Source organism: Schistocerca piceifrons, unplaced genomic scaffold (genome assembly GCF_021461385.2).
Source record: "Schistocerca piceifrons isolate TAMUIC-IGC-003096 unplaced genomic scaffold, iqSchPice1.1 HiC_scaffold_2512, whole genome shotgun sequence".
NCBI lineage: Eukaryota > Metazoa > Arthropoda > Insecta > Orthoptera > Acrididae > Schistocerca > Schistocerca piceifrons.
The window spans coordinates 637820-660234 of NW_025728457.1; the positions used below are offsets into that span (position 1 = coordinate 637820).

Genomic DNA, 22415 nt, shown 5'->3' on the forward strand with positions numbered 1-22415 from the left:
ATGTTTAAGATCTTCTGTGGTATCCCATACTTCTGCAACACCTGTCAGAGCACTTTGTGTTTCATGGAATCGAAGGCCTTTTGAAAATCAAGGAATGCCAGGTACATGGTTGCTTGGAATTCTTCGCTTTGCTTTAAAATTATCCTAAGAGTGTTAATAAGATCAATACAACTGTGTTGTGCCCTAAAACTGGCCTGTTCTTTACGCAGTCACTTTTCAAGAAACTCTTTAATTCTGTTTAAAATAATTCTGGTGATGATGTTACTGGCACTGACAACAATGTAATACCATGCCAGTTGCTACAGTCTGACAAATTTCCCTTTCTTCGGAGCTTTATGACAAAACCATTTTTCCACTCCTTTGGAGATTTCTCTTCAAGCCAAATATGCTTCATCAAGGGACAGAGCATCTTAACAGTACATTCAATATCAGCTTTTAAGAGCTGTGGTGCTATGTTGTCTAGGCCTGGAGCCTTTGTATTCTTTATGGTTTTCAAAGCAACCCTAATTTTGTCCATTTTGGGACACTGCAAATTTATATCTTGATCTTCTTCGACTTGCTCTGGAACATCTCTTACCTGTTCGTCATGGTTGTCTTCAAAATTTAACAGTTCCTTGAAGTGCTCCTCCCATCTCTGTAGCTGTGCCTGTTGAGTGGTAGGCATCACCCCATGCTTGTTCTTAACTGGTCCTTCATGTCTGAAGTTCTTCATTGACAACCATTTGGTTGTATTGTAGAACCCTTTAATATTTCCTTGTTTTGCTGCCTCTTCTACTAATTTTGGTTGCTCATCTTTCCATTTCCTTTTATCTCTCTGTGTATTCTTTATGCGCTTCGCTCTTTTGCACTCTTGTCAGACAAAGATTTAACTTAAGTTTTAGTTCTTTCCGGTGGCTGATCTCATCTGATGTAGCATTGGAGGTCCATTCCTTCCATTGATGTGCCTTACATCCTATGATTTTTCCATCACATCTAAATAACTGTCTTTCATTTTTTTCCCCAACATGTTTCAATTCCCTCTTCCATAAAGTTTTCTTCAGAGAGGATCTGGAATCTGTTTTGTAGTTCAAGGGCAAATGTTTCTTTGATCTGTTGGTCTTTTAGCCTTCTAGATCTGTTTTCTTGCTCCTGTGACTGAGCTTGGTTCTGTTTGCCTCTTTTCTCAGTCTGAATTCTGCCAAAACTAGGTGGTGGTCACTTCCAACGTCCGCTCCTCTTCTGTTTCTGACATCTAACGGAGAGTGTTGGAACTTGCAGCTTATGACTATGTGGTCTATTTGATTTTCGGTAACATGGTCTGAAGAAGCTCACGTTTTCTTACGGCAGTTACGATGTGGAAACACTGTGCCTCCAATGACTAGGTCATGTTCAGTGCATGTGTCTATCAGCAGTTCACCATTTAAATTCCTTATCCCAGCACCGTACACACCCATGATATGTTCAAGCCCTTCATTTTCTGAACCAGCTTTTGTGTTCAAGTCACCCATTAAAATTTTTAGGCCCCTAGAATTTGTTTGTCTAAGGACTCCATTAAGCTCTGTATAAAATGCATCTTTTAATTCTCCTTTAGCTATTTTATAAGGTGTCTAGCATTGAATTACAGTGACGTATCACACATTTGTTTTAAAGCATGCGGTTATTATCCGTTCTGAGACTGGTTTCAACTCCAGTAAGCTCTTCTTGCTGCTTTTAGACAGTAAGAGCCCTACACCATTCCTACACATCACGTCCTCACCTGTCTGACCCGCGTACAGCAGCAGTCCACCAATTTGTGTTTGTAATTCCCCAGATTCTGGCCACCTTATTTCACTTAGTCTCAATATATCTAGTCGGTAGTTCTCCATCTGGTTTTCAACCTCTCTCAGCCTCCTTGCCTCTCTCAACATCCTTACATTCCAAAAACCAATACGGGTTTTCCTTTTCAGCCAAAGGTCATATCCTTAAGATCCATCCGGCTGTTTCTCCTGTTAGTTTCTGTGATGCGTGTTTTTTGGTGGTGTGGGTTATCAGCCCACAGCACCTGAGTGTCCAGGTGGGGCTGCCACCTCATGGCCTGGACACCTGCCAAGGTTTTATTTCAGGACATTACCCCCTAGATAGCTTGTCTTCAGCACAACTAAAGAATGCTGTCCATCCGTTTGCAGTAAGGCCTATGTGCATCAATGTTGTCATGGTATCCAAGGATCTTTTGCTGTCCACATTAGGGGGCTGTGCCTGCTGCCACACAATCACAGGGAGGAAAAGGAAAGGAAGCGAGAGTATAGGATGGGCCACGATAGAATAGAGCAGGACACTAGGCGGGACATTGTGAGACACACTTCATCTGGATCCTCTATGGAGATCTGTCCAGCTTGGGAGGCCCTGCTTGTAGTTACACTACTGCTGGTATAGCCCTCCACTTCATTGGATCACACAAACCCCCTCACCCACATGGATGGTGTTTCATTAAGGTGGTGTCTCCTGAGGGGGAGACCATTTATGAGATATGAGGGATTTATGAATATTTCATTCTGGCTTTTTTACTGGCATGTGCGTTGGTGATGGAGACCTTTAGTAACATTCCATTTACTTGACATTGGAGATAAATAGCAATTTCTCAGAGGTTTAAAGAATAATTCAATATGTTATCTAAATTTCATATGCAGCATAATATGACCTAACACAAATCAAATGCAAATTCATAGTACCCCTATGTTTGTTTGCAAACTTTAAGAATTTCTTGCAGTAATTTAGCTTATACTGAAATATCACAATAACTATGACCTTTCTTGAAATGATAGGGAATTAATCAGAAGGTTGACGAATGAAGCTATAAGATGTGTGAGAAAGATTACAGATCAATCAGACGTGCAGCTGACAGGTTATGTGCTAAGCAGGCCTGACATTACCTTTGCCTGTTGATATCATCCATGCTAGCAACTATGCGCCCCTCCACTCACTCCATACTGAATTGTCAAAAGTCACAACTAATTTTAAATGCACTATAAACAACTTCTTCTTTTGTGCATTGAGTATTAGGCCTTCACTCTTCCTTGGCCTTCCCCAGCTTCGTCAACCTACTGGGCTATAATCTCTGATGTTGTAATATTGTCTGCCACTGTTCATTGTGTCAAGATATTGATTCAGTTTTCCTCTTTGTCATCAATTTTGTTTTGCGTGTTAAACATTTTAAATTCTGTCATAATGTCTTCTCTCATACAGCCATTTGTGGGTGTAAAGAATCCCATTGCACTGCCTGGATCTTACTGCCTTGTCATTTGTAAATGACTAATGATTCGCCTCCACAGGGTAATGTGGAGATGGTCATCATTTTCTAAAACTTCCTTCGTGTTATTTTCTCTATCTTTTTTCTAAAGTACCTGTTTGCTTTTACATGTAGTTTCCAAATTTTGTTACTTTCTTACCTGTATCTTTGTCATGTTAGTATGTGATATCACATTTCAGATAGTTAAAATAGCTGACCTGTTGTACTGCTGTATTGCTCAGCACTGTTTTTAGATTTAAAGAGGTCCCATCCTATAAAAATCATACTTTACTTTTGTTCTCACCTTGGTAATGGCTAAGGAACCAACCCTGACAGAGAACTGGCAGGTCTGAAGCCCATAAGCTGACAGCTACACCATCAGACTCAAACTGCATGGCACTTGTGATGTGATCAGAACATTTTCACACAGTAAGTGTTCCATGCAAGGCTTGAAATTCTGCCAGTTATATTATACAGGATGTATACACTCTGGGAAAACTGGGAAATCCTGGAATTTTTTCATCTGGGGGAACCTAGGAATTTTTTAGGACTATGGAAATATTTCATTGTTTTAGTTCTCAGTTAAATTTTTGTAATTGAGACTGGTAAGAACTGATGCTCTAACAAAGGATTTTACAGCATCCTGCTGCAGCAGAATAATACTGTAGCAATAAAACATAAACAAGAGGATAAAACCAAAATAAAACATTGCAAAGGAAATGTGCCATTTACAACAACAACAACAACAACAACACAAACACAGTGTACACACAAGTGTCTGCCAACAGCAAAATGCGTCAAAAGCTTCGGGATGAAGACTATGCAACATAATAACAAACAGCTTCCAATCAGTGTGACTGTTAGGTTCGAGTGAGTGGTTGCGAGTGGGCTCATGCACATGCTCAGTTTATTCATGTAGGAGCAGTACCTTTTCCTGCTTCTAGCTACTTGAAAAGTTTTTCTGGCACACCGAAGCTGCCAGGGTGATTTTGCTGTTTCTTCTTCATTTACAGCTCTCACATTAAATGGAAAAAAATGAATTTCTTTGGCCAGGAGCTATGAAATGAATTGCAATGCATTCACATAATTATGGAAGTCTAAAATATCATATTGATTTTAGTTTTCTCATTTTATTTCATTTCAGCATTTTGGCAGTCGAACATTAATCACCTTGCAGAACAGTGAAGCTGTTTTTGTAGGTTTGCTAAAGAAATTTTGGCTTTTATTGATGCTTTCCACAGAGGCAGACAATTTATTTGAAACTAAATGTTTCATTCCGCACTGTTGGCTACTTTCAGCTGTTCACTGAAATTAAAGAGCATGTTTTCGTCTTCTTGACAAAGTAAACTGCTAACAGGAGCCAAAGTCTAGACCATAGCAAAAGTTGTCGTAAGCATATATAAACAGTCCAGGGAGCAATCCAAATCATGAAGTGTAATGCATGCAAGTTAAGAAACCTAGAACCTTTGCCTGCCTTCGACAGGCAAGTGCTCTACTGATAGTGCACCTGCCTATGAAAGGGAAAGGTCTTACTTTTGAGTAAGAGTCCTGCACACAGTGTTAATCTGCCAGAGAGTTTAAAATCAATGCACACTCTGCTGCAGAATGAAAATTTATTCTATTTGGATGATTACTGCTTTTTTAGCAATGTAATTTTCTATGTGAGGTGTGGTTGAAGACAAACCTGTCCATCTCTCTTAATAGTCATACAGTTGTTACAGAGTTTTATGTGCAAGCTTTAAATGGGTAATAATTCTCCTTTTCCAGTTACTTCAAGATCCATTAAAAATTGAGGCTCCATTTTACAACACAAAGGAAGATCCAGGACTGAAATTGAATGCGAGTCTCTCTGAACATAGTGTAAGTTTTCAAATCAGTGTTGTTTTATGCTTGAGGTACAGAAAGACAATCATGGAATGTAATGGCTGCATATAGTTAAAAAATCATAGATGGAGAGCCATTCTATCCTACAATATCAGTAATTTTTAGTATTTTTGTAGAGTTACCATGACTCTCATTACCCTTGTGTGTTACATGTTATCCGTGGTGGTGGTGGTGGTGGTGGTGGTGGTGGTGGTGGTGGTGGTGGTGGTATGTCAAAAGACTGCTTTGAACCCAGCTCTCCAAGCTACTCTATCCTGTGTAACCCTGTTCATTATAGAACAACTGATGCAACCTACATCCATCTGAATCCTGAATCCTTTTTACTGTATTTATCTCTGGGTCTCCCTTTACAGTTTTTAGCCCACCTCCTCCCCTCCATCCCCTGCCTACACTTCCTTCCAGTACTAAATTGGTAATCCCTTGATGTCTCAGAATGCATCCTATCAACCAATCCCTTTTTTAGTCAAGTTGTACCTTAAATTTATTTTCTCCCCAATATGAGTCAGTACATCTTCATTAGTTCTGTGATCTACTAATCTGATCTTCATTCTTCTGTTGTACCACATTTCAAAAGCTCATATTCTCTTCTTGTCTAAACAGTTTATCATCCCTCTTTCACTTCCATACATGGCTACGCTCCAGATAAATACCTTCAGAAAAGACTTTCTAACACTTGTGTGTGTGTTCAATGTTAACAAATATTTCTTCTTGAGAAACGCTTTTCTTGCCATTCTCAGTTATTTTGCTACAAAAATAGCAAAACTCATCTACTATTTTATGTAGTACTTCTTCAGCAACGCTTTTCTTGCCACAGTCAGTTATTTTGCTACCAAAATAGCAAAACTCATCTACTACTTTAAGTATATCGTTTCCTAATCTAACTCCTCCTAACCTTTGACCAGTACAGCACAGCATCATTTGGATATACACGGATAAGGCAAACATTATAGCTACTGCTCACCATGAGAGTGAATGCACAGTGCTGTGTACGCAGGGCTGTTGGGGTATGATTATACTAAAGGAAACATTTGCCTTGGGTACCATTGAACCTCTAGTAGTAACCAAATACATTATGATTACTGTGAATTGTGTGAGCATGGTTCCCTTGATGCTTTGTTTTTCCTAATGGTAATCACATATTTCCAGCTGGATAATTGTCGATTTCACCAGGCCAGAATCATGCCGCAGTGATTTGAAGAGTATTACAGTGAATGCACATTCATGACTTGCCCATCAAATCCAACTGATGTGCATCTGTGGAACACATGCCAATCTGAACCCACAAACCAACAGCCAGTAATTCAAGGGATTTGCATGAGCTAAATTCTAGCACATCTAGTGCCATATACCTGCCGAAACCTACCAAGAAATTGTCAAATCTCTGCTATCCAGAAATGCTGCTGTAGTGTGTTGCAGATATGGATCAACACACTACAAAACAGACGGTTTGATGAGTTTGCTCAACAGCGTATGATACTAAAATATCTGATCAGAAAATTAGCTTTATTAAATTACTCTTTGAATAAGAGATGAGTCACTGAAAAGTATGAAGATCTTCATAATGAAATATTGAGAGCTATGTTGTATATACATAATGAGAGGTTTTGTTTTCTTTTGTCAGTATCTGGAAGACCCATTTATAGCCTCGGGGTCCACTGATCATATTAAGGAGGATTCAGTACTAAATTTAGGAGCAGAAGAAATTGAGACTTTTGTAAGTATTCACATTTTACAGATGGATTGCATATGAAATAAAAATATGTCATTTGGTAACTGTGGAATACAAAGAATGCATTACAGTGAAATTAGCATCGTTTATACCCCTTAGAAGTTTTGCAGTACGTATTATTCCACTTCAGTTATTGTCAGTTATTTGCTGACTGTTATGAGTAGAATTTCAGCAGAGCTGTAACAATATATGTAATCATATTTTCACTGTCGCAGGTTGATATCAGTTACAGTAAGATCATGATAATTCAGCACTCTATAATCCAGCGGACCCAATAGTCCAACATGCGTAAGGTATTTTGCCATGGTGTGACACCTTTTTAGCAACAATTGTTTGCCTAACTGTGTGATTATAGTCTTGCCAAGATAAGTGAGTTGCATTACTGGCTTTGTCAGTATCAGTGATTCTTCATTCACTAAACCTAAGTTTACAGTACTTATGTTTGCATCAGTGCTGTGGTATTTTAATTATTTAATGAAGTCATTGTGCTGTGTTAATATTCAGCTACTTGTATGACTGTCAGTTAGACTACATCACAGTAAAATGTTTGTATGTACAGTGAAAAATTTCCAAACAGAGCAAAAGTGCATCTAAAGCCGCAAAACAGAAACGTGATGTTGACAAGCCACAAAAAAACTGGTCATCATAAGCAGACTGCAAAAAAGTGAGAACCAAAACAGTATTATGAGTGAACTATGGTCTAAAATGATTGAAGAAACAGAGATGGAAAGCAATTTAAATGACGAGTAGTTTACAGCTGATCGCTCTGAAGTTGTACAAATGATATATTCTGTGTCTACTAATGAATTGAGTGCTTTTTCAGGTGAAATTAAAATGGATTGACATAGGTAGAAATTCAGTTACCGAAGGAGAGTGGATGATGTGATATTATAAAAGTGTTTTGAAGTCACAGGAGGCACCAGAAGTTAACAGTGATTATGGCAAAATGTCTGCAGCTAACATCTCTGGGATTGACACTATGGAAGCCTTAGACACTTTAGTGAGATTCACTAATTGAAGACAATAATATGATGCCTCTAAAGTTGTGAATCTGAACATCAAGCAAAATAATTGTTGTCAAAAAAGTGCTCAATCCAAGAAACAATTTGGAATTTTTGTAATGTTCAGGGTGCTCGGAAGATAATTTCAGCTAAACCATCAGTGGTAGACACCAGTCTGGCATATTCCATGCCTGTGAGGCTGTCAGATATCTGTACTGTGTCTATGACAGTGATTACAACTAAACTGCACCACATTATTGACTATAATCTTTATTAATTAGCTTCTTCTTGATATCCTCAAATCAGTGGTCCTTATTGTATTTTGTAACTAGCATACAAAACTTTATTTATGCACAGTATATCGAACTTCTCTAAAACTTTGAGCCTTAAACTGTTGTGTTAGAGCAATGTACTATTTGACTTTTAATTCAATTTTATATGTATTGGAAAGTAGTTCTTTTTCTGATAAAGGCTGAGGCCAAAAGCTTAAATGTAAATCTCTTTTAATTTTGCCTGTTGGCAACTTAAAATGTTATCTTTACATTAGTATCAATCTATCTTTTTCTAGAGTTTTGATATTCCTATCAGAAGTTTCACATTGTGTGAAGAAGACTATGCATTTCAGTATCTTCGATTAATGTGTTGTAAGCAAATTCATTGGGCTCTTACCTTGTCAGTGAGTCTCTGTATTTGTGAGTTTGTGGTAAAAGATTTCCACGGAGGGAAAATTATTAAATGTGGTAATATGTACACAGACTAGTCACAGTGAACTGGGAAATAGTGATTGTCATATAAATTTTGAATTATATAGTTTAGCCTCATGTCACACACATGGTATCATTAACAGGTTTAAGCTATAATCAGATGAACTGTGCAAAACAGAAATACAGAGGCAGTAAACTACTATATTGTGTTTAAAAGAAGTTGCAACTTTTGGAAATTTGGGGAAGAAAGAGTGCAGGGAAGCATAGATTCCAAGGGGTAGCAACAACACAATGCCCATCTTAGGTTATGACCTATAGTCAGCTGCCAAGCAAACATTCTTTGGCCGTAAAGAAATACAATACTAAATGAAGCAGTTACATCAATGAATTTTTCATACGTACTCACATTTACAGTGTAAGTTAAGTGATGCCAAAGGAAGAATCATCGCTTTCTCCCTCAGAACTGAAACTGGCACTGGAGCTGACTGAACTGACTCTCTGTTCCATCTGGTCCTTCATAAATCCATGTCTCTTCAATTACCTTCTTTGAATGGCTGGCAACTCAGTATCATTCCTGTGGGGTAAAGTTTGCAGTGGCTCTTTTTTTCTGCATTTCAACCTCAATGAGCCCAAGCTTCTTGGTGTCTCCTGCCACAGTACCTCTCACCTGGGCCCATATATGCTCAGCTGGATTCAAATGAGCATGATATGGAAGAAGCCTTGATTGCATTATGCTCTTTAGTGTTAACTGGTTTGTTGACTTTGTATTGTGGAGGTTTTGGCTTCTACAGTACAAGATCCATTAACTATGATTTATTCATGCCAAGTTCAACTTTATCTGATAGAATGTTTCTTTGTACATAGAGCAAAATATTCAATTTTCGCCTCCTCGTTGTTAGAGCGTGATCCACCACAGCAGAGTGGTATGGCACATTGTCCATTATTATTATTATCAAATTCAGATGAACATTTCACAGCAGAACATCTGAAAACGTACAACACTATACTGCATCACGTATTATATTAACATACAATCTGTATTACCAAATATGTTATTATGATGCAGGACATGTTACCCTGTGGGAGGATTTAAGTAAAACTGACCTTGAATTACCTAATGGGTTTGTCTTATCGAACCTGAATTCAGTGCTACAGAAGAAACCAGAAAGCTAAAGATTGAAATTTGGAAAATTTTTTAAGAAACCAAGTTTACTTAAATGAAATAAAAATGGTCACCAGCCTAATTAGGCATACTAATGTTGTACATTACTTTTATATAATCTGTATAGAGTTGTGATAAAAGAAAGCTACTATTACTTCTTACCCAATGAAGTGCAATGAACTCTACTATAATCAGACAAGTGGTACAGTGATGCTAGCAGTTATAAATAGTATATGCAAGTTCTCATAGAAACAGTTAACAGCTTATTTCTTCTCAATAGTAATTACTTCATTATGTACGAATTATGTGATCACCAAAAGTTATGAAAGTCAAAATTAAACCAGAAATGGACGTGGACTTAGTCCTATTTCAACATTTACTTTCCAAATAGTACAAATATAATTAAGTCACTTGCAATAGGATTTTTCACTCATTAAGAAGTAATATTGTTTCTACTTTTATGGATAAGGGCAATTACAGTAACTTTATCTTCAATAAACAAAATTGTTGGTGGGGGCTCTCAAACTGTTCCCCCCTCCCGGGGCCTAGCCACTCTTTGGCAGGTTCATACTTGGCTACCACGGAGCCCCAGCCTTTGGCAGCCCTTTTTACCTTCTGTACTACATGTCTATCCTCTTGCTATTCTTTTTCCTCTCCCTTGGGGAACATGTCTGGGGTATTATAGGGAATGTTCTGCATTCTGTTGCTGACCTGCAAACAGTCTCAACTTTCTTTGTGGCTCCTTTTTCCTTTCTTTGTTTCCTTTCTTTGTTACCTTTCACCTCCCGTTCCTCTGCTTCGGTGTTTGAGGATTCTCTCTTTTCTTCTTCTTCTTCTTCTTCTTCTTCTTCTTCTTCTTCCCTGTGCACTCCTGAAGGCTAGACCACATGTCTAACAAGTAAAAGGTGACTGGGTAACACGTAATTCCCAGGCCCGGGTTGACAGGTAGGGTTCACACGTACCCCCTGATACAAGCCAGGCCCAGGGAGGAGTGACTGACTGAGCTGTAACCTTCTCAGATTGCCCGTTGGTCCCTCTGTCATGTGTTCGGGAGGTGTGACCTGAGGTGTGAACAATCACCTAAGGCGGGTGCGCCCCCTTGTGTAGCAGCCCCCCAGTAGGAGCGCGCCATTGGAGATGCTGCAATCATGGGGGATTTCCTCGTGATGAGTCACTCATCCTCTTCATCGATGTCAACAAAACGAAAACGTTATTAGGGTTCTGATTTGAAGACCCTTCCCACTGCACAGCGGTTCCTTGTTGTATCACATACTGAAGATAGTCAGTCCTTCACCACAGTTAATCTGTTTATTATTTAAGAAGGTGTTGATCCTGCTCTCATTTACGGAATGGCACTTTGCTTTTGGAGACGGCTTCTGATGCTCAAGCACAACAAGTTCTTGCTGCCTTACTTCACCACGGCTACCCTGTTTGTGTCACGGCACATAGAACTTTGATTTCCTCCTGTGGTGTAGTTTACACTGGGCTTCTTGACGGTCTGACCAAGGCTGAAATACAATCTTACCTCTCTGATCAGGGCGTCATTGTCGTTCATCATGTCATGAAAAAGGTCGATTCTTCTTTGGAGCCCACCCGCACTCTTTTCCTCACCTATTATAGAGTGGTGCTGCCATCCAAGATTAAAGCCAGCTGAAATCATCACAGTCCAGCCATACATTCTGAATCCGATGCGCTGTTATCAGTGTCATTGGTTCAATCACACTAGAACATCTTTTCAACACCCAGCCATATGTGTAACCTGTGGCAGGGATGCACACAAGAGCGAATGTCTACCTCTTCCTCCCTGCTGTATCAACTGCAATGGTGGCCATGCCGCCTCCTCCCAGGATTGTTCTGTGTATCTCGACGAGCAGGCTGTTCAAGAGATTCAGGTAAAGGAAAAAGTGCCTTACCCAGTAGCTTGCTGGCTAGCCACAAGCTCTGTGTTCACCTGTCAGGCACTTATAGTTCAGTTCTTGTTACCCCTCCCTCCATGAAGGACATGGTTACACAGATATGCAACCTCAAATTTGGCTCTGAGGTTGTGAAGTTGCCCAGCATCACTGACCCCAGTCCTGCTGTGCAACAAACTATCAGACTCTTGCCTCATGAGGTGAAGCTACCCACTACACAACTGGCAGGCAGGAAGGCCAGAAGGAGTACTCGCGGGAAGACTTCGTCAATCCCTCCAGCCAACTAACACCCAAGTCTTCCTTTAAGCAGAAGGGCTCAAAGAAGTCCGCTAAAGACAAACGGTCTGCCCCTTCACCAACTCGAAGATCCTGATTGACGTGGTCGCTTAGCCCGGCTGGCCTTTGTCTCGCCGGTGCACACCACCATTTGTTTTTTGGCATTGGACCCCACCAACCAACCGCCCAAGCACTCCAATGCTTGTGTACACCCCTTGGAGCAGGGTCCTCCTGCTTCTGAGCCCTTTAGTAGCGACTCTCAACCGGCTGTCCCTCCGCAGTCATTCTCTTCCTCCTCATGACTGCCCTCCTATGGAACATTCATGGCCTGCGGTCCCACAGTGGATTTATGTCTGCTTCTAGCATCACAGCAACCCCTTTTGCTTTCTGGTGACTTTAATGCATATCATCCCCTCTGGGGTTCTCCCAAGGTCTGCCAGAGAGGAGCCCTCTTGGCTGACATTCCTAACCAATTCTACCTCTTCTGCCTTAACACTGGTGCACCCACTTTCCTTTCTGACTCCTTGTACCCCTATTCCCATTTGGAACTATCCTTGTGCACTGCCTAGAGTGCCCCTCATCTTGAGTGGTCCATTCTTTCTGACGCCTACTTGAGACACCACTTCCCATGTGCTCTCCGTCTGCTGACTCCTACCCCATCCACGTGCATACCTAAATGGCGGCTTACTAAGGCTGACTGGCTGCTTTACTCCTCCCTGGCGCCCCCTGCGGGTTCGGGGGTTAGAATAGGCCCGCGGTATTCCTGCATGTCGTAAGAGGCGACTAAAAGGAGTCTCACATGTTTCAGCCTTATGTGATGGTCCCCTCTCGGGTTTGACCTCCATCTTTCTAAATTTATCCGAAGAGCGAGCCAATTGGGGAAGGGCGCCTTACATGGTGCACTGTATCCGTCGTGCAATTAGACCTTTAGCTGGATTTCTCGTCGTTGCAATGGTGTTCCGCTCGTTTTCGATCTCTTGGGCGAGGATACGTCCCTGGGTGCGATTACCACGCTGCCCTCTGCAGTGTTTCTTTTCACTGCGATGACGACCTTGGACATTTTTGCACCTAAGATCCAGCACGGTAGCCAGCCCGTTGTGGTGGGGCCGCCATGTACCCTCTTGGTTGTAGCCCCCTGACAACACAGGGATCGCTCTACTGATGCCTGCGCCGTTAACTCCCCACGTATGCCAAGGAGTAGATGCCTATCCTCCTGGGGTATCAGGACTCCCGGCAACGGCCATCCTGCCAGGTGGCCTTTGCTGTGGCTGGGTGGCGCCCGTGGGGAGGGCCCTTGGTCGGAGTAGGTGGCATCAGGGCGGATGATCCGCAATGAAGCGTGGTACATCATCTCTCGCTGGCGGCCAGCCACCAGCAGTCTCTAAGCGTTCTCGGGCTCAATTTAATGCTCAGAAGTACGATCCGAAAACGTTCCCCTCCCTGGCCACGCCGTGGGAAGAGCGTAAGTCTCAGGATGGAGGTAACAGTTATTCGCCCCGATTCTTAGTTTGTACGAGAGCTGATGGGGAGTCTTTCCTCTCCACAAAGCCTCAGTTCTTCGTCGAGCATTTAGAGGACAAGTTTGGGGAGGTGGAGGGCTTGTCTAAAATGCGCTCTGGGTCAGTACTGATACAAACGGCATCCTCCGCCCAGTCACGCAGGTTGCTTGCTTGTGACAAGTTGGGGGATGTTAACGTTACTATTACACCACATAAGAGTTTAAATATGGTCCAGGGTGTTATTTTCCATAGGGACCTCCTTTTGCAGTCTGATGACGAGCTGCGCGCCAACTTAGAACGTAGAGGTGTTCATTTCGTCCGGCGCGTTCATCGGGGTCCGAGGGACAATCAGGTTGCTACCGGTGCCTTCATCTTGGCCTTCGAGGGTGATACGTTACCGGAAAAGGTCAAGGTGATGGTCTACCGATGTGACGTCAAACCCTATATCCCTCCCCCGATGCGGTGCTTCAAGTGCTGGAAGTTCGGCCATATGTCTTCCCGCTGCACTTCCAGCCTCACATGTCGAGATTGCGGACGCCCATCTCATCCCGATACTCCATGTGCCCCGCCTCCCATCTGCGTCAACTGTGGGGAGCACCATTCACCTTGCTCGCCAGACTGCAAAGTCTTTCAGAAAGAGCGCAAAATCATGGAATATAAGACCCTGGACCGGCTGACTTATTCTGAGGCCAAGAGGAAATATGACAGACTCCATCCTGTGAGAATGACATCTTCTTATGCAGCTGCTACAACACCTGTGCTAGCCCCATCAGTTTCGAGACTTCCAGCCAGCTCGATAAGCAGTAAGACTCCTCCTGCCCCCTTGCCAGTGGGGGGCTCTACCCACCGGGTTGCTCCTGCGCCACCTACCTCAGGGGCAACACCATCCCCCCCATCAGGGACGTCCGTCCCTGCTTCTAAGCCGGAGAAGTGTCCAACTTCTTCGGCTTCTCACGCTCGCAAGGGGTCCCTCGGGTCCCTCCCTTCCCAGGTTTCCACCAGTGGGAAGGCTGACGACCGACAGTGGCGTAAGTGCCCGCAATCAGCTGGTCGACGGGCTTCACGATCCTCCTCAGTCCCGGAGACTGAATCGGTGAAGCCCTCCCAGCCAGTTAAACCCAAGGAGCAGCGTGAGAAATCAAAGAAGAAGAGCTCTAAGCCCAAGGAACTCGCGGTGGCAGCCACCCCACCGCCACCTTCCAGATCTGCGTCTGAGGACGAGGTGGAGATCCTGGCGTCCGCTGAGGACCTCGATCTCGCCGGTTCCTCAGCCGCCATGGATAGCGCTAGCACGGGTGCTCAATCGGAGGCAGCAGGTGACCCAGCGGCGTAATCTGCCTTCCCAGTCCCGTCACGCCTTTGTCCGCCATGGACACTACCATCCTCCAGTGGAACTGCAGCGGTTTCTTCCACCATTTAGCTGAGCTCCGCCAACTTATCAGCCTTCGCCCTTTCTTCTGCATTGCTCTCCAGGAAACTTGGTTTCCAGCCATGCGAACCCCCGCCCTCCGTGGCTATCGGGGTTATTATAAGAACCGAGCAGCCTATGAAAGGGTGTCTGGTGGCGTCTGCATATATGTCCTTCACACTCTGCACAGCGAGTCTGTCCCTCTCCAGACGCCTTTAGAGGCTGTCGCTGTACGCGTGTGGATGCCACAGGCTGTTACCGTCTGCAGTCTTTACATTCCACCGGATGGTGATGTCTCGCTGCCTGTCCTGGCTGCACTGGTCGCCCAATTGCCGCCACCTTTCTTGCTATTGGGCGACTTCAACGCCCATAACCCTCTGTGGGGTGGGTCAGTGGCCACAGGTCGGGGCGCCATCGTTGAGCATTTATTGTCGCAGCTCGATCTCTCGCTGTTAAATGATGGTGCCTTCACACACTTCAGTGAGGCGCATGGCACCTACTCTGCCATTGACCTTTCCATCTGTAGCCATAGCCTCTTACCATCTGTCCAATGGAGTGTGCATGACGACCTGTGTGGTAGTGACCACTTTCCGCTCTTTTTGTCACTACCACAGCGTCACTCTTCTGGGCGCCCTAGCAGATGGGCTATGAATAAGGCTGACTGGGATTTGTTCTCCTCCACTGCCGCTTTTGAGCCTCTCTCTACTGATGACATTGATGCGGTGGTTCAATCGGTCACCACCGGCATCGTTACTGCCGCCGAATCTGCCATTCCCCATTCTTCTGGGTCTCCTCGACGGAAGGCTGTGCCTTGGTGGTCGCCTGAGATCGCTGAAGCGATTAAAGATCGCCGGCGGGTGCTCCAGCGTCACAAGCGACATCCCTCCTTAGCGCACCTTATTGCCTTCAAACGGCTGCGTGCGCGGGCCCGCCTCCTTATCCACCAAGGCAAGAAGGAGTGCTGGGAGTGGTATGTGTCCACCATTGGCCTCCATGTCACTCCCTCGCAGGTCTGGGCCAAGATTCGACGCATCTACGGCTATCGGACCCCTGCCAGCGTCCCTGCGCTCTCACTGAATGGAGCCGTGTGTACTGACTCCGACGTCATTGCAAATCGCTTAGCAGAGCATTTTGCTATGAGTTCCGCTTCTGCAAATTACCCCCAGGCCTTCCGCTCCATTAAAGAGCGGCTGGAACGTCGGAGCCTTTCGTTTCGCAGCACCCACCCGGAATCTTACAATGCTCCATTCAGTGAGTGGGAATTTCGCAGTGCCCTAGCTGTTTGCCCTGATACCGCTCCTGGGCCAGATGGCATCCACTGTCAGATGCTGAAACACCTTTCAGTGGACTGCCAGCGGCGCCTTCTCGATCTTTACAACCGTCTTTGGGTCGAGGGGGAGTTTCCGTCGCAATGGCGGGAAGGCATTGTCATCCCCGTTTTGAAACCTGGAAAGACCCCTCTGGAGGTGGACAGCTACCATCCCATTAGCCTCACCAACGTTCTTTGCAAGTTGCTTGAACGGATGGTGAGCCAGCGCTTGCATTGGGTGCTGGAGTCTCGGGGCCTTCTGGCTCCGTCTCAGGGTGGGTTCCGTAGAGGCCGCTCAGCCGCCGACAATCTGGTGAGCCTGGAGTCGGCCATCCGTACTGCTTTTGCCCGCCTTCAGCACCTGGTCGCTGTCTTTTTCGACATGCGGAAGGCGTACGATACGACATGGCGTCATCACATTCTTTCTACGCTTCATGGATGGGGTCTTCGGGGTCCTCTGCCGATTTTTATCCGCAATTATCTGTCGTGTCGTACCTTCCACGTGCAAGTCGCGGCCTCGTATAGTTCCTCCCACGTCCAGGAGAACGGTGTGCCACAGGGCTCTGTTTTAAGTGTCTGTCTGTTTTTAATAGCCATTAACGGGCTTGCTGCGGCCGTAGGAAATCCTGTCTCCGCTTCCCTGTATGCTGACGACTTCTGCCTTTACTACAGCTCTACTGGCATTGCAGCTGTTGAACGTCAGCTACAGGGCGCTATCCGTAAGGCGCAGTGTTGGGCTGTAGCGCATGGGTTTCAGTTTTCGGCAGTCAAGACCCGCGTTATGCATTTCTGCCGGCGCCAAACAGTCCATCCTGAGCCGCGGCTTTATCTTGCCGACGAACTCCTTGCTGTGGTGGAGACCCACAGGTTTTTGGGGGTGGTTTTCGATGCCTGGTTGACTTGGCTGCCTCATATCCGGCAGCTTAAACAGACGTGTTGGCGGCATCTAAATGCTCTGAGATGCTTGAGCCACACCCGCTGGGGCGCCGACCGCTCTACCCCGTTGCTGCTCTACCAGGCGTTAATCCAGTCCCGTCTGGATTATGGGAGCCTGGCTTATGGCTCAGCATCCCCATCTGCGTTACGGGTGCTGGACCCAATTCTCCACAGCGGGATACGCCTTGCCACTGGTGCTTTCCGCACCAGCCCTGTGGACAGCATACAAGTGGAGGTAGGTGTACCTCCACTGCGGGTACGACGCCAACAATTACTGGCTGCTTATGCTGCCCATGTTTTTAGTTTGCCCGGGCATCCAAATTACCGTGTCCTGTTCCCGCAGTCGGTCGTCCATCTGCCAGACCGTCGGCCCCGGTCGGGTTGTCTGATCGCCGTACGCGTCAAGGAGCTTCTCTGCGGGCTTGGGTTTTTCCCTGTTCCTCCTCCTTTCCAGGCGCCTCTGCGTACACCCCCGTGGTGTGTTCCTCGCCCTTGCCTTCGGCTCGACTTGGCACAGGGCTCGAAGGACTCGGTCCCTCCAGAGGCCTTCCGCCGCCGCTTTTATTCCATCCTTGCCACGTATCAGGGCTCTGGAATTGTTTACACCGACGGTTCGATGGTTGCTGGTCGTGTCGGGTATGCGCTAACTCTAGGGGACCATTCCGAACAACGGTCCATGGCGGCTGGCTGCAGCGTTTACACTGCTGAGCTAGTCGCCATCTTTCGAGCCCTAGAGTATATCCGCTCCTGCTCAGGTGAGTCCTTCGTGATCTGTAGCGATTCCCTGAGCGGTTTACGAGCTCTCGACCAGTGTTTTCCCCGTTCTCGTCTGGTGATGGCTATCCATGAGTCCCTGCATACTCTTGCGCGTTGCGGCCGCTCTGTGGTCTTTGTGTGGACCCCCGGTCATTTCGGTATCCCGGGCAATGAACATGTTGACCGCCTGGCGAAAGAGGCCACGTGTAAACCATCTCTGGATGTTGGCCTCCCAGAGACTGATTTGCAGGCAGTCCTCCGCCGAAAAGTTTTAGCGCTTTGGGACGCTGAATGGCGCGATCGGATTACACCCAATAAACTCCGTGCCATTAAGGAGACGACGACTGTGTGGCGGTCATCCCTGCGAGCCAACCGCAGGGACTCCGTCGTCCTTTGTCGGCTCCGCATTGGCCACTCCCGGCTAACACACAGTTATTTACTGCGCCGGGAGGACCCTCCTCTGTGTCGCTGTGGGGCAGCTTTGACAGTGGCCCACATTCTGTTGGCCTGCCCCCTTTCAGCTGTGGTCAGGCAGACATTTGCGCTGCCTGATACGCTCCCTGCCCTTTTAACAGACGACTCCACTATGGCTGACTTAGTTTTACGTTTTATTCGGGCAGGGGGATTTTATCATTTAATCTGAGTGTTTCTGTTTTATTTTATTGTTTTGTGTTGATTCTGGCCTTTGGCCTACGATTTTCAACAGATTTTTTTTTTTTTTTTTTTTTTTAAAATGTGTTTCTAAGTGGTTGGCTTTTCCTTTTTTATTTCTATGGTCGGCCAACCACCGTCACACTCTGTGTGGTTTTAGTTCGTTTTGTCTTGTTCTTGTCTCAGTTTCTCTTGTTCTGTGTCGTCTGTGATCTCTTCTGTTCCTCGTTTTTATTCTCTGTGGGTGTTCTTTGTCTTTGGAAAAAGGGACCGATGACCATAGCAGTCTGGTCCCTTTACTCCCCCCCAAACCAACCAACCAACCAACCAACCAACCAACCAACCAACCAACTCCTCCCTGGCGACCTTCGCAGAACAAGATTTCCTCAGTTGTGATGACCAGGTGGACTACCTCACAAACGTTATCCTTAATTCTGCAGAATGTTCCATTCCTCGCACTTCATCTTCATCACATCGTGTCCCAGTCTTCTGGTGTACAGAGGCATGCCGTGACGCAATTCAAGCATGGAGATGTGCTCTCCGTGTTTTAACCACCGACCTATGCTGGAAAACTGCATTCATTATAAACACATGCGTGTGAAGTGTTGTCGAGTTCTTTGGTATAGCAAAAGAGCTAGTTGGATTTCGTTCACTAGTTCTTTTAACAGTTCCACACCTTCCTCTGTTGTGTGGGCAAACCTTCGATGGCTCTCTGGAACCAAGATCGATTTCCCCGTTTCCAGCCTGACAGTGGGTGCTGATGTCATCGTGGATCCTGTTGCTATCTCCAACACCTTGGGCCGCCATTTTGCATAAGTTTCAAGCTCTTTCCACTATCACCCTGCCTTTATCCATAGGAAACGAGTGGAGGTGCTTCGGGTGGTACCCTTCTCTTCTCCAAATAGTGAGTGCTACAATGCCACCTTCACTATGAGGGAGCTAGATCATCCATCCCAAGGCCAGATGCTATCCACATTCAGATGTTGCAGCACTGCTGTCTTGCGGCAAGCACTTCGTGCTTAACACATACAACCGCATCTGGGCTGAGGGCACATTTCCTGGATGGTAGCGTGAAGCCACAGTCGTACCCATACCTAGGCCCAGTAAGGACAAAAACCTTTCTTCCAGCTACCACCCCATCTCTCTTACCAGCTGCGTTTGGAAAGTGATGTAATGTATGATTTGTGCCCGGCTGGTGTAGGGGCTCAAACTCACCATTTACTCACAAATGCACAGTGTGGATTTAGAGTGCAGCATTTTGCAGTTGACCATCTCGTTACTTTGTGCACCCATGTCATGAATGGTTTTCTGCAGAAATCCCAGACTGTGGCAGTGTTCTTCGATTTACAGAAGGCCTACGAGACCTGCTGGAGAACTGTTATCCTCCGTACTCTTTACACGTGGGGCTTCCGTGGATGCCTACCCTGTTCTCTTTGAGCATTTTTACAAGACCAAGTTTTCAAGGTGCGTGTGGGTTGTGCTTTGTCAGATACCATTGAGGAAAATGGTATGCCTCAGGGTTCCATCCTGAGCGTCATCCTCTTTGCTATCGTCACTACCCCTATCGTGGCCTATCTCCCACTGGGTGTCTGCGGCTCCCTTTTTGTCTATGATTTTACCATCTATCGCAGTTCTCCATGGACCTGTCTCACTGAGTGGCGTGTTCAGCAAGGTCTTGATTGTATTTACTCCTGGAACATCAACAGTGGCTTTCGCTTTCCTAATCACGAAACCGTCTGTTTTTGAATTTCTGGTGGTGCAAGTGGTTTTCCCCACCATCTCTACATCTTGGACCTGTTGCCCTTCTGTTTGTTGACACTATGAAATTCCTGGGTCTCATGATTGATAGGAAACACTCTTGGTCCTCCCATGTCTCTTACCTGGCAGCCCGCTGTACACAGTCCCTCAGTGTCCTCCATGTCCTCAATGGTACTTCCTGCGGTGCCGATCAAACCACCCTCCTGCATTTGTACTGGTCCCTTGTCCATTCGAAACACAACTATGGGTGCTTTGTTTATGCATCTGCTCGCCAATCCCTTTTACGCCATCTCAACAGTATCCACCATCATGACATCCATTTGGCCACAGATGCATTTTACACCAGCCCAGTTGATAGTCTGTATACTGAACTACCACTATCCTACTGCTGTGACTTTCTCCTCAGCAGGTATGCATGCCATTTGTCTGCCATGCATGGCCACCCTTCCCATGCCTCCTTCTTTGATGGCTCCTTAGATCATTAGTATGGGGCTTGTCCCTCTTCCCTGTTACCTCCTAGCATCTGCTTTTGCTACTTGCTACAGTGGCTTAACTTCATGCTACCTTCAGTTTTCCTCGTGGGTGTGAACCCTTCACCACCTTGGGTTCGTGAAGCGGCCCATGTTAACCTTGGCCTTAATTCACTTCCTAAGGACACTATTCTAGCCTCACTCTGTCGCCTCTGTCAAGACCTTTGCAAGGAACTTAGCGATAGTACCTTTGTATATAGTGATGGCTCATGGACTGACCGTAGGGTCAGGTGTGCATTCATTATTGGCACCCGTGTCTTTTGATATCTGCTTCCAGCCCACTCCTCATTATTTACAGCCAAGCTTTTTACCTTGTATCAGGCTGTGGAGTACATCTGGTGACACAGCCTTCCCGATTGTATCCTCTGTTCAGACTCACTCAGCACCCTCCAAAGTCTCTGTGCACTGTACACCGTCATCCCTTAGTGCAGCAGGTCGAGTAAATCTGTCATTTGCTCACTCTTCGTGGAGCCAATGTCATGTTTCTGTGGGTCCCTGATCATGTCGTTCTGCCAGGAAACGATGCCGCTGATGCTGCTGCCAAGGCTGCAGTCTTCTTACCTCAGCCCGTGAGCATCTCTATTCCCTCTGATGATCTCTGCATTGCTGTCTGTCAGGTGATGTCCCTTTGGCATTGCCAATGGTCCTCCCTTCACGGGAATAAGCTTTGGCTTTTTTTAAGCCTCTCCCTATGCCTTGGACGAGTCATTTTCTCAGATGGTGTGCGGGTGGAGGCTCACCGAACTTTGAATTCGTCTCGTGGTGTGGTCTATACTCGCTCCCTCGACGGATTGACTGACGAGGAGATTCAATCATTCCTCGCTGAGCAGGGCGTGACGGCTGTCCATAGGGTCATGAAAAAGGTCAACAATGACCTTGAACCGACCCAGACACTTTTCTTGACCTTTGATAGTGTTAAGCTGCCATCGCGCATCAAGGCGGGCTACGAGGTTATTTCTGTTCGCCCCTATGTCCCGACACCTACGCGCTGCTACCAGTGTCAGCGTTTCAATCACACTCGACAGTCTTGTTCCAATGCGGCTAAATGTGTCACTTGTGGCAGGGATGCCCATGAGGGTGACTGTCCACCTCCGTCTCCTCATTGTGTGAACTGTCAGGGTAACCATGCCGCATCCTCCCGCGACTGTCCTGTCTATAAGGAAGAACGCTGTATCCAAGAAATTCGGGTCAAAGAGAAAGTGTCCACCTCGGCTGCTCGCAAGCTATTGGCTAGTAGGAAGCCCACGCTGCTCCCAGCGGGGAAATACAGTACTGTCCTCGCCTCTCCTCGGACTACCAGGGAGGTGGCAACCCAGACATGCGATCTGACCTTCAGCACCACGGTCGTCCGTTCGCCCAGTGCTAAGATCGCCCGGTCGACGTCTCCTCTTCCTCCCGTCACCCCTCAGACGCAAGCACCTTCATCAGCTTCTGCCAAGACGAAGACCCAGAAGTCAGATGCACGGGCCTTCAAGAAGGAACCGTCCCGTGCAGACTTCCTATGTACCTCGACCTCCCAGCCTTCGACTGGTACTTCCACCAAACGTCCTTCCAAGAAGGCGCATCGGAAGCACAGTTCTCCTTCTCCGCCACGGCGCATTTCTTCTCCTGCGCCACCCAGCGGTTGCCGCCCCAGGCCGTCATCCGTTTCGCCT

The 22415-nt window shown here is 46.0% G+C and overlaps 1 protein-coding gene across 1 annotated transcript in view; it reads left to right on the top strand.

The window, feature by feature from the left end:
• Window positions 1-22415, top strand: part of LOC124743706 (zinc finger protein 98-like) — a 104110-nt gene that overhangs the window by 9557 nt on the left and 72138 nt on the right. The window contains exons 4-5 of the mRNA XM_047248880.1: window positions 5012-5104; window positions 6750-6842. Coding sequence (XP_047104836.1) covers window positions 5012-5104; window positions 6750-6842 — 186 coding nt within the window. The remainder of the gene's footprint in view (window positions 1-5011; window positions 5105-6749; window positions 6843-22415) is intronic.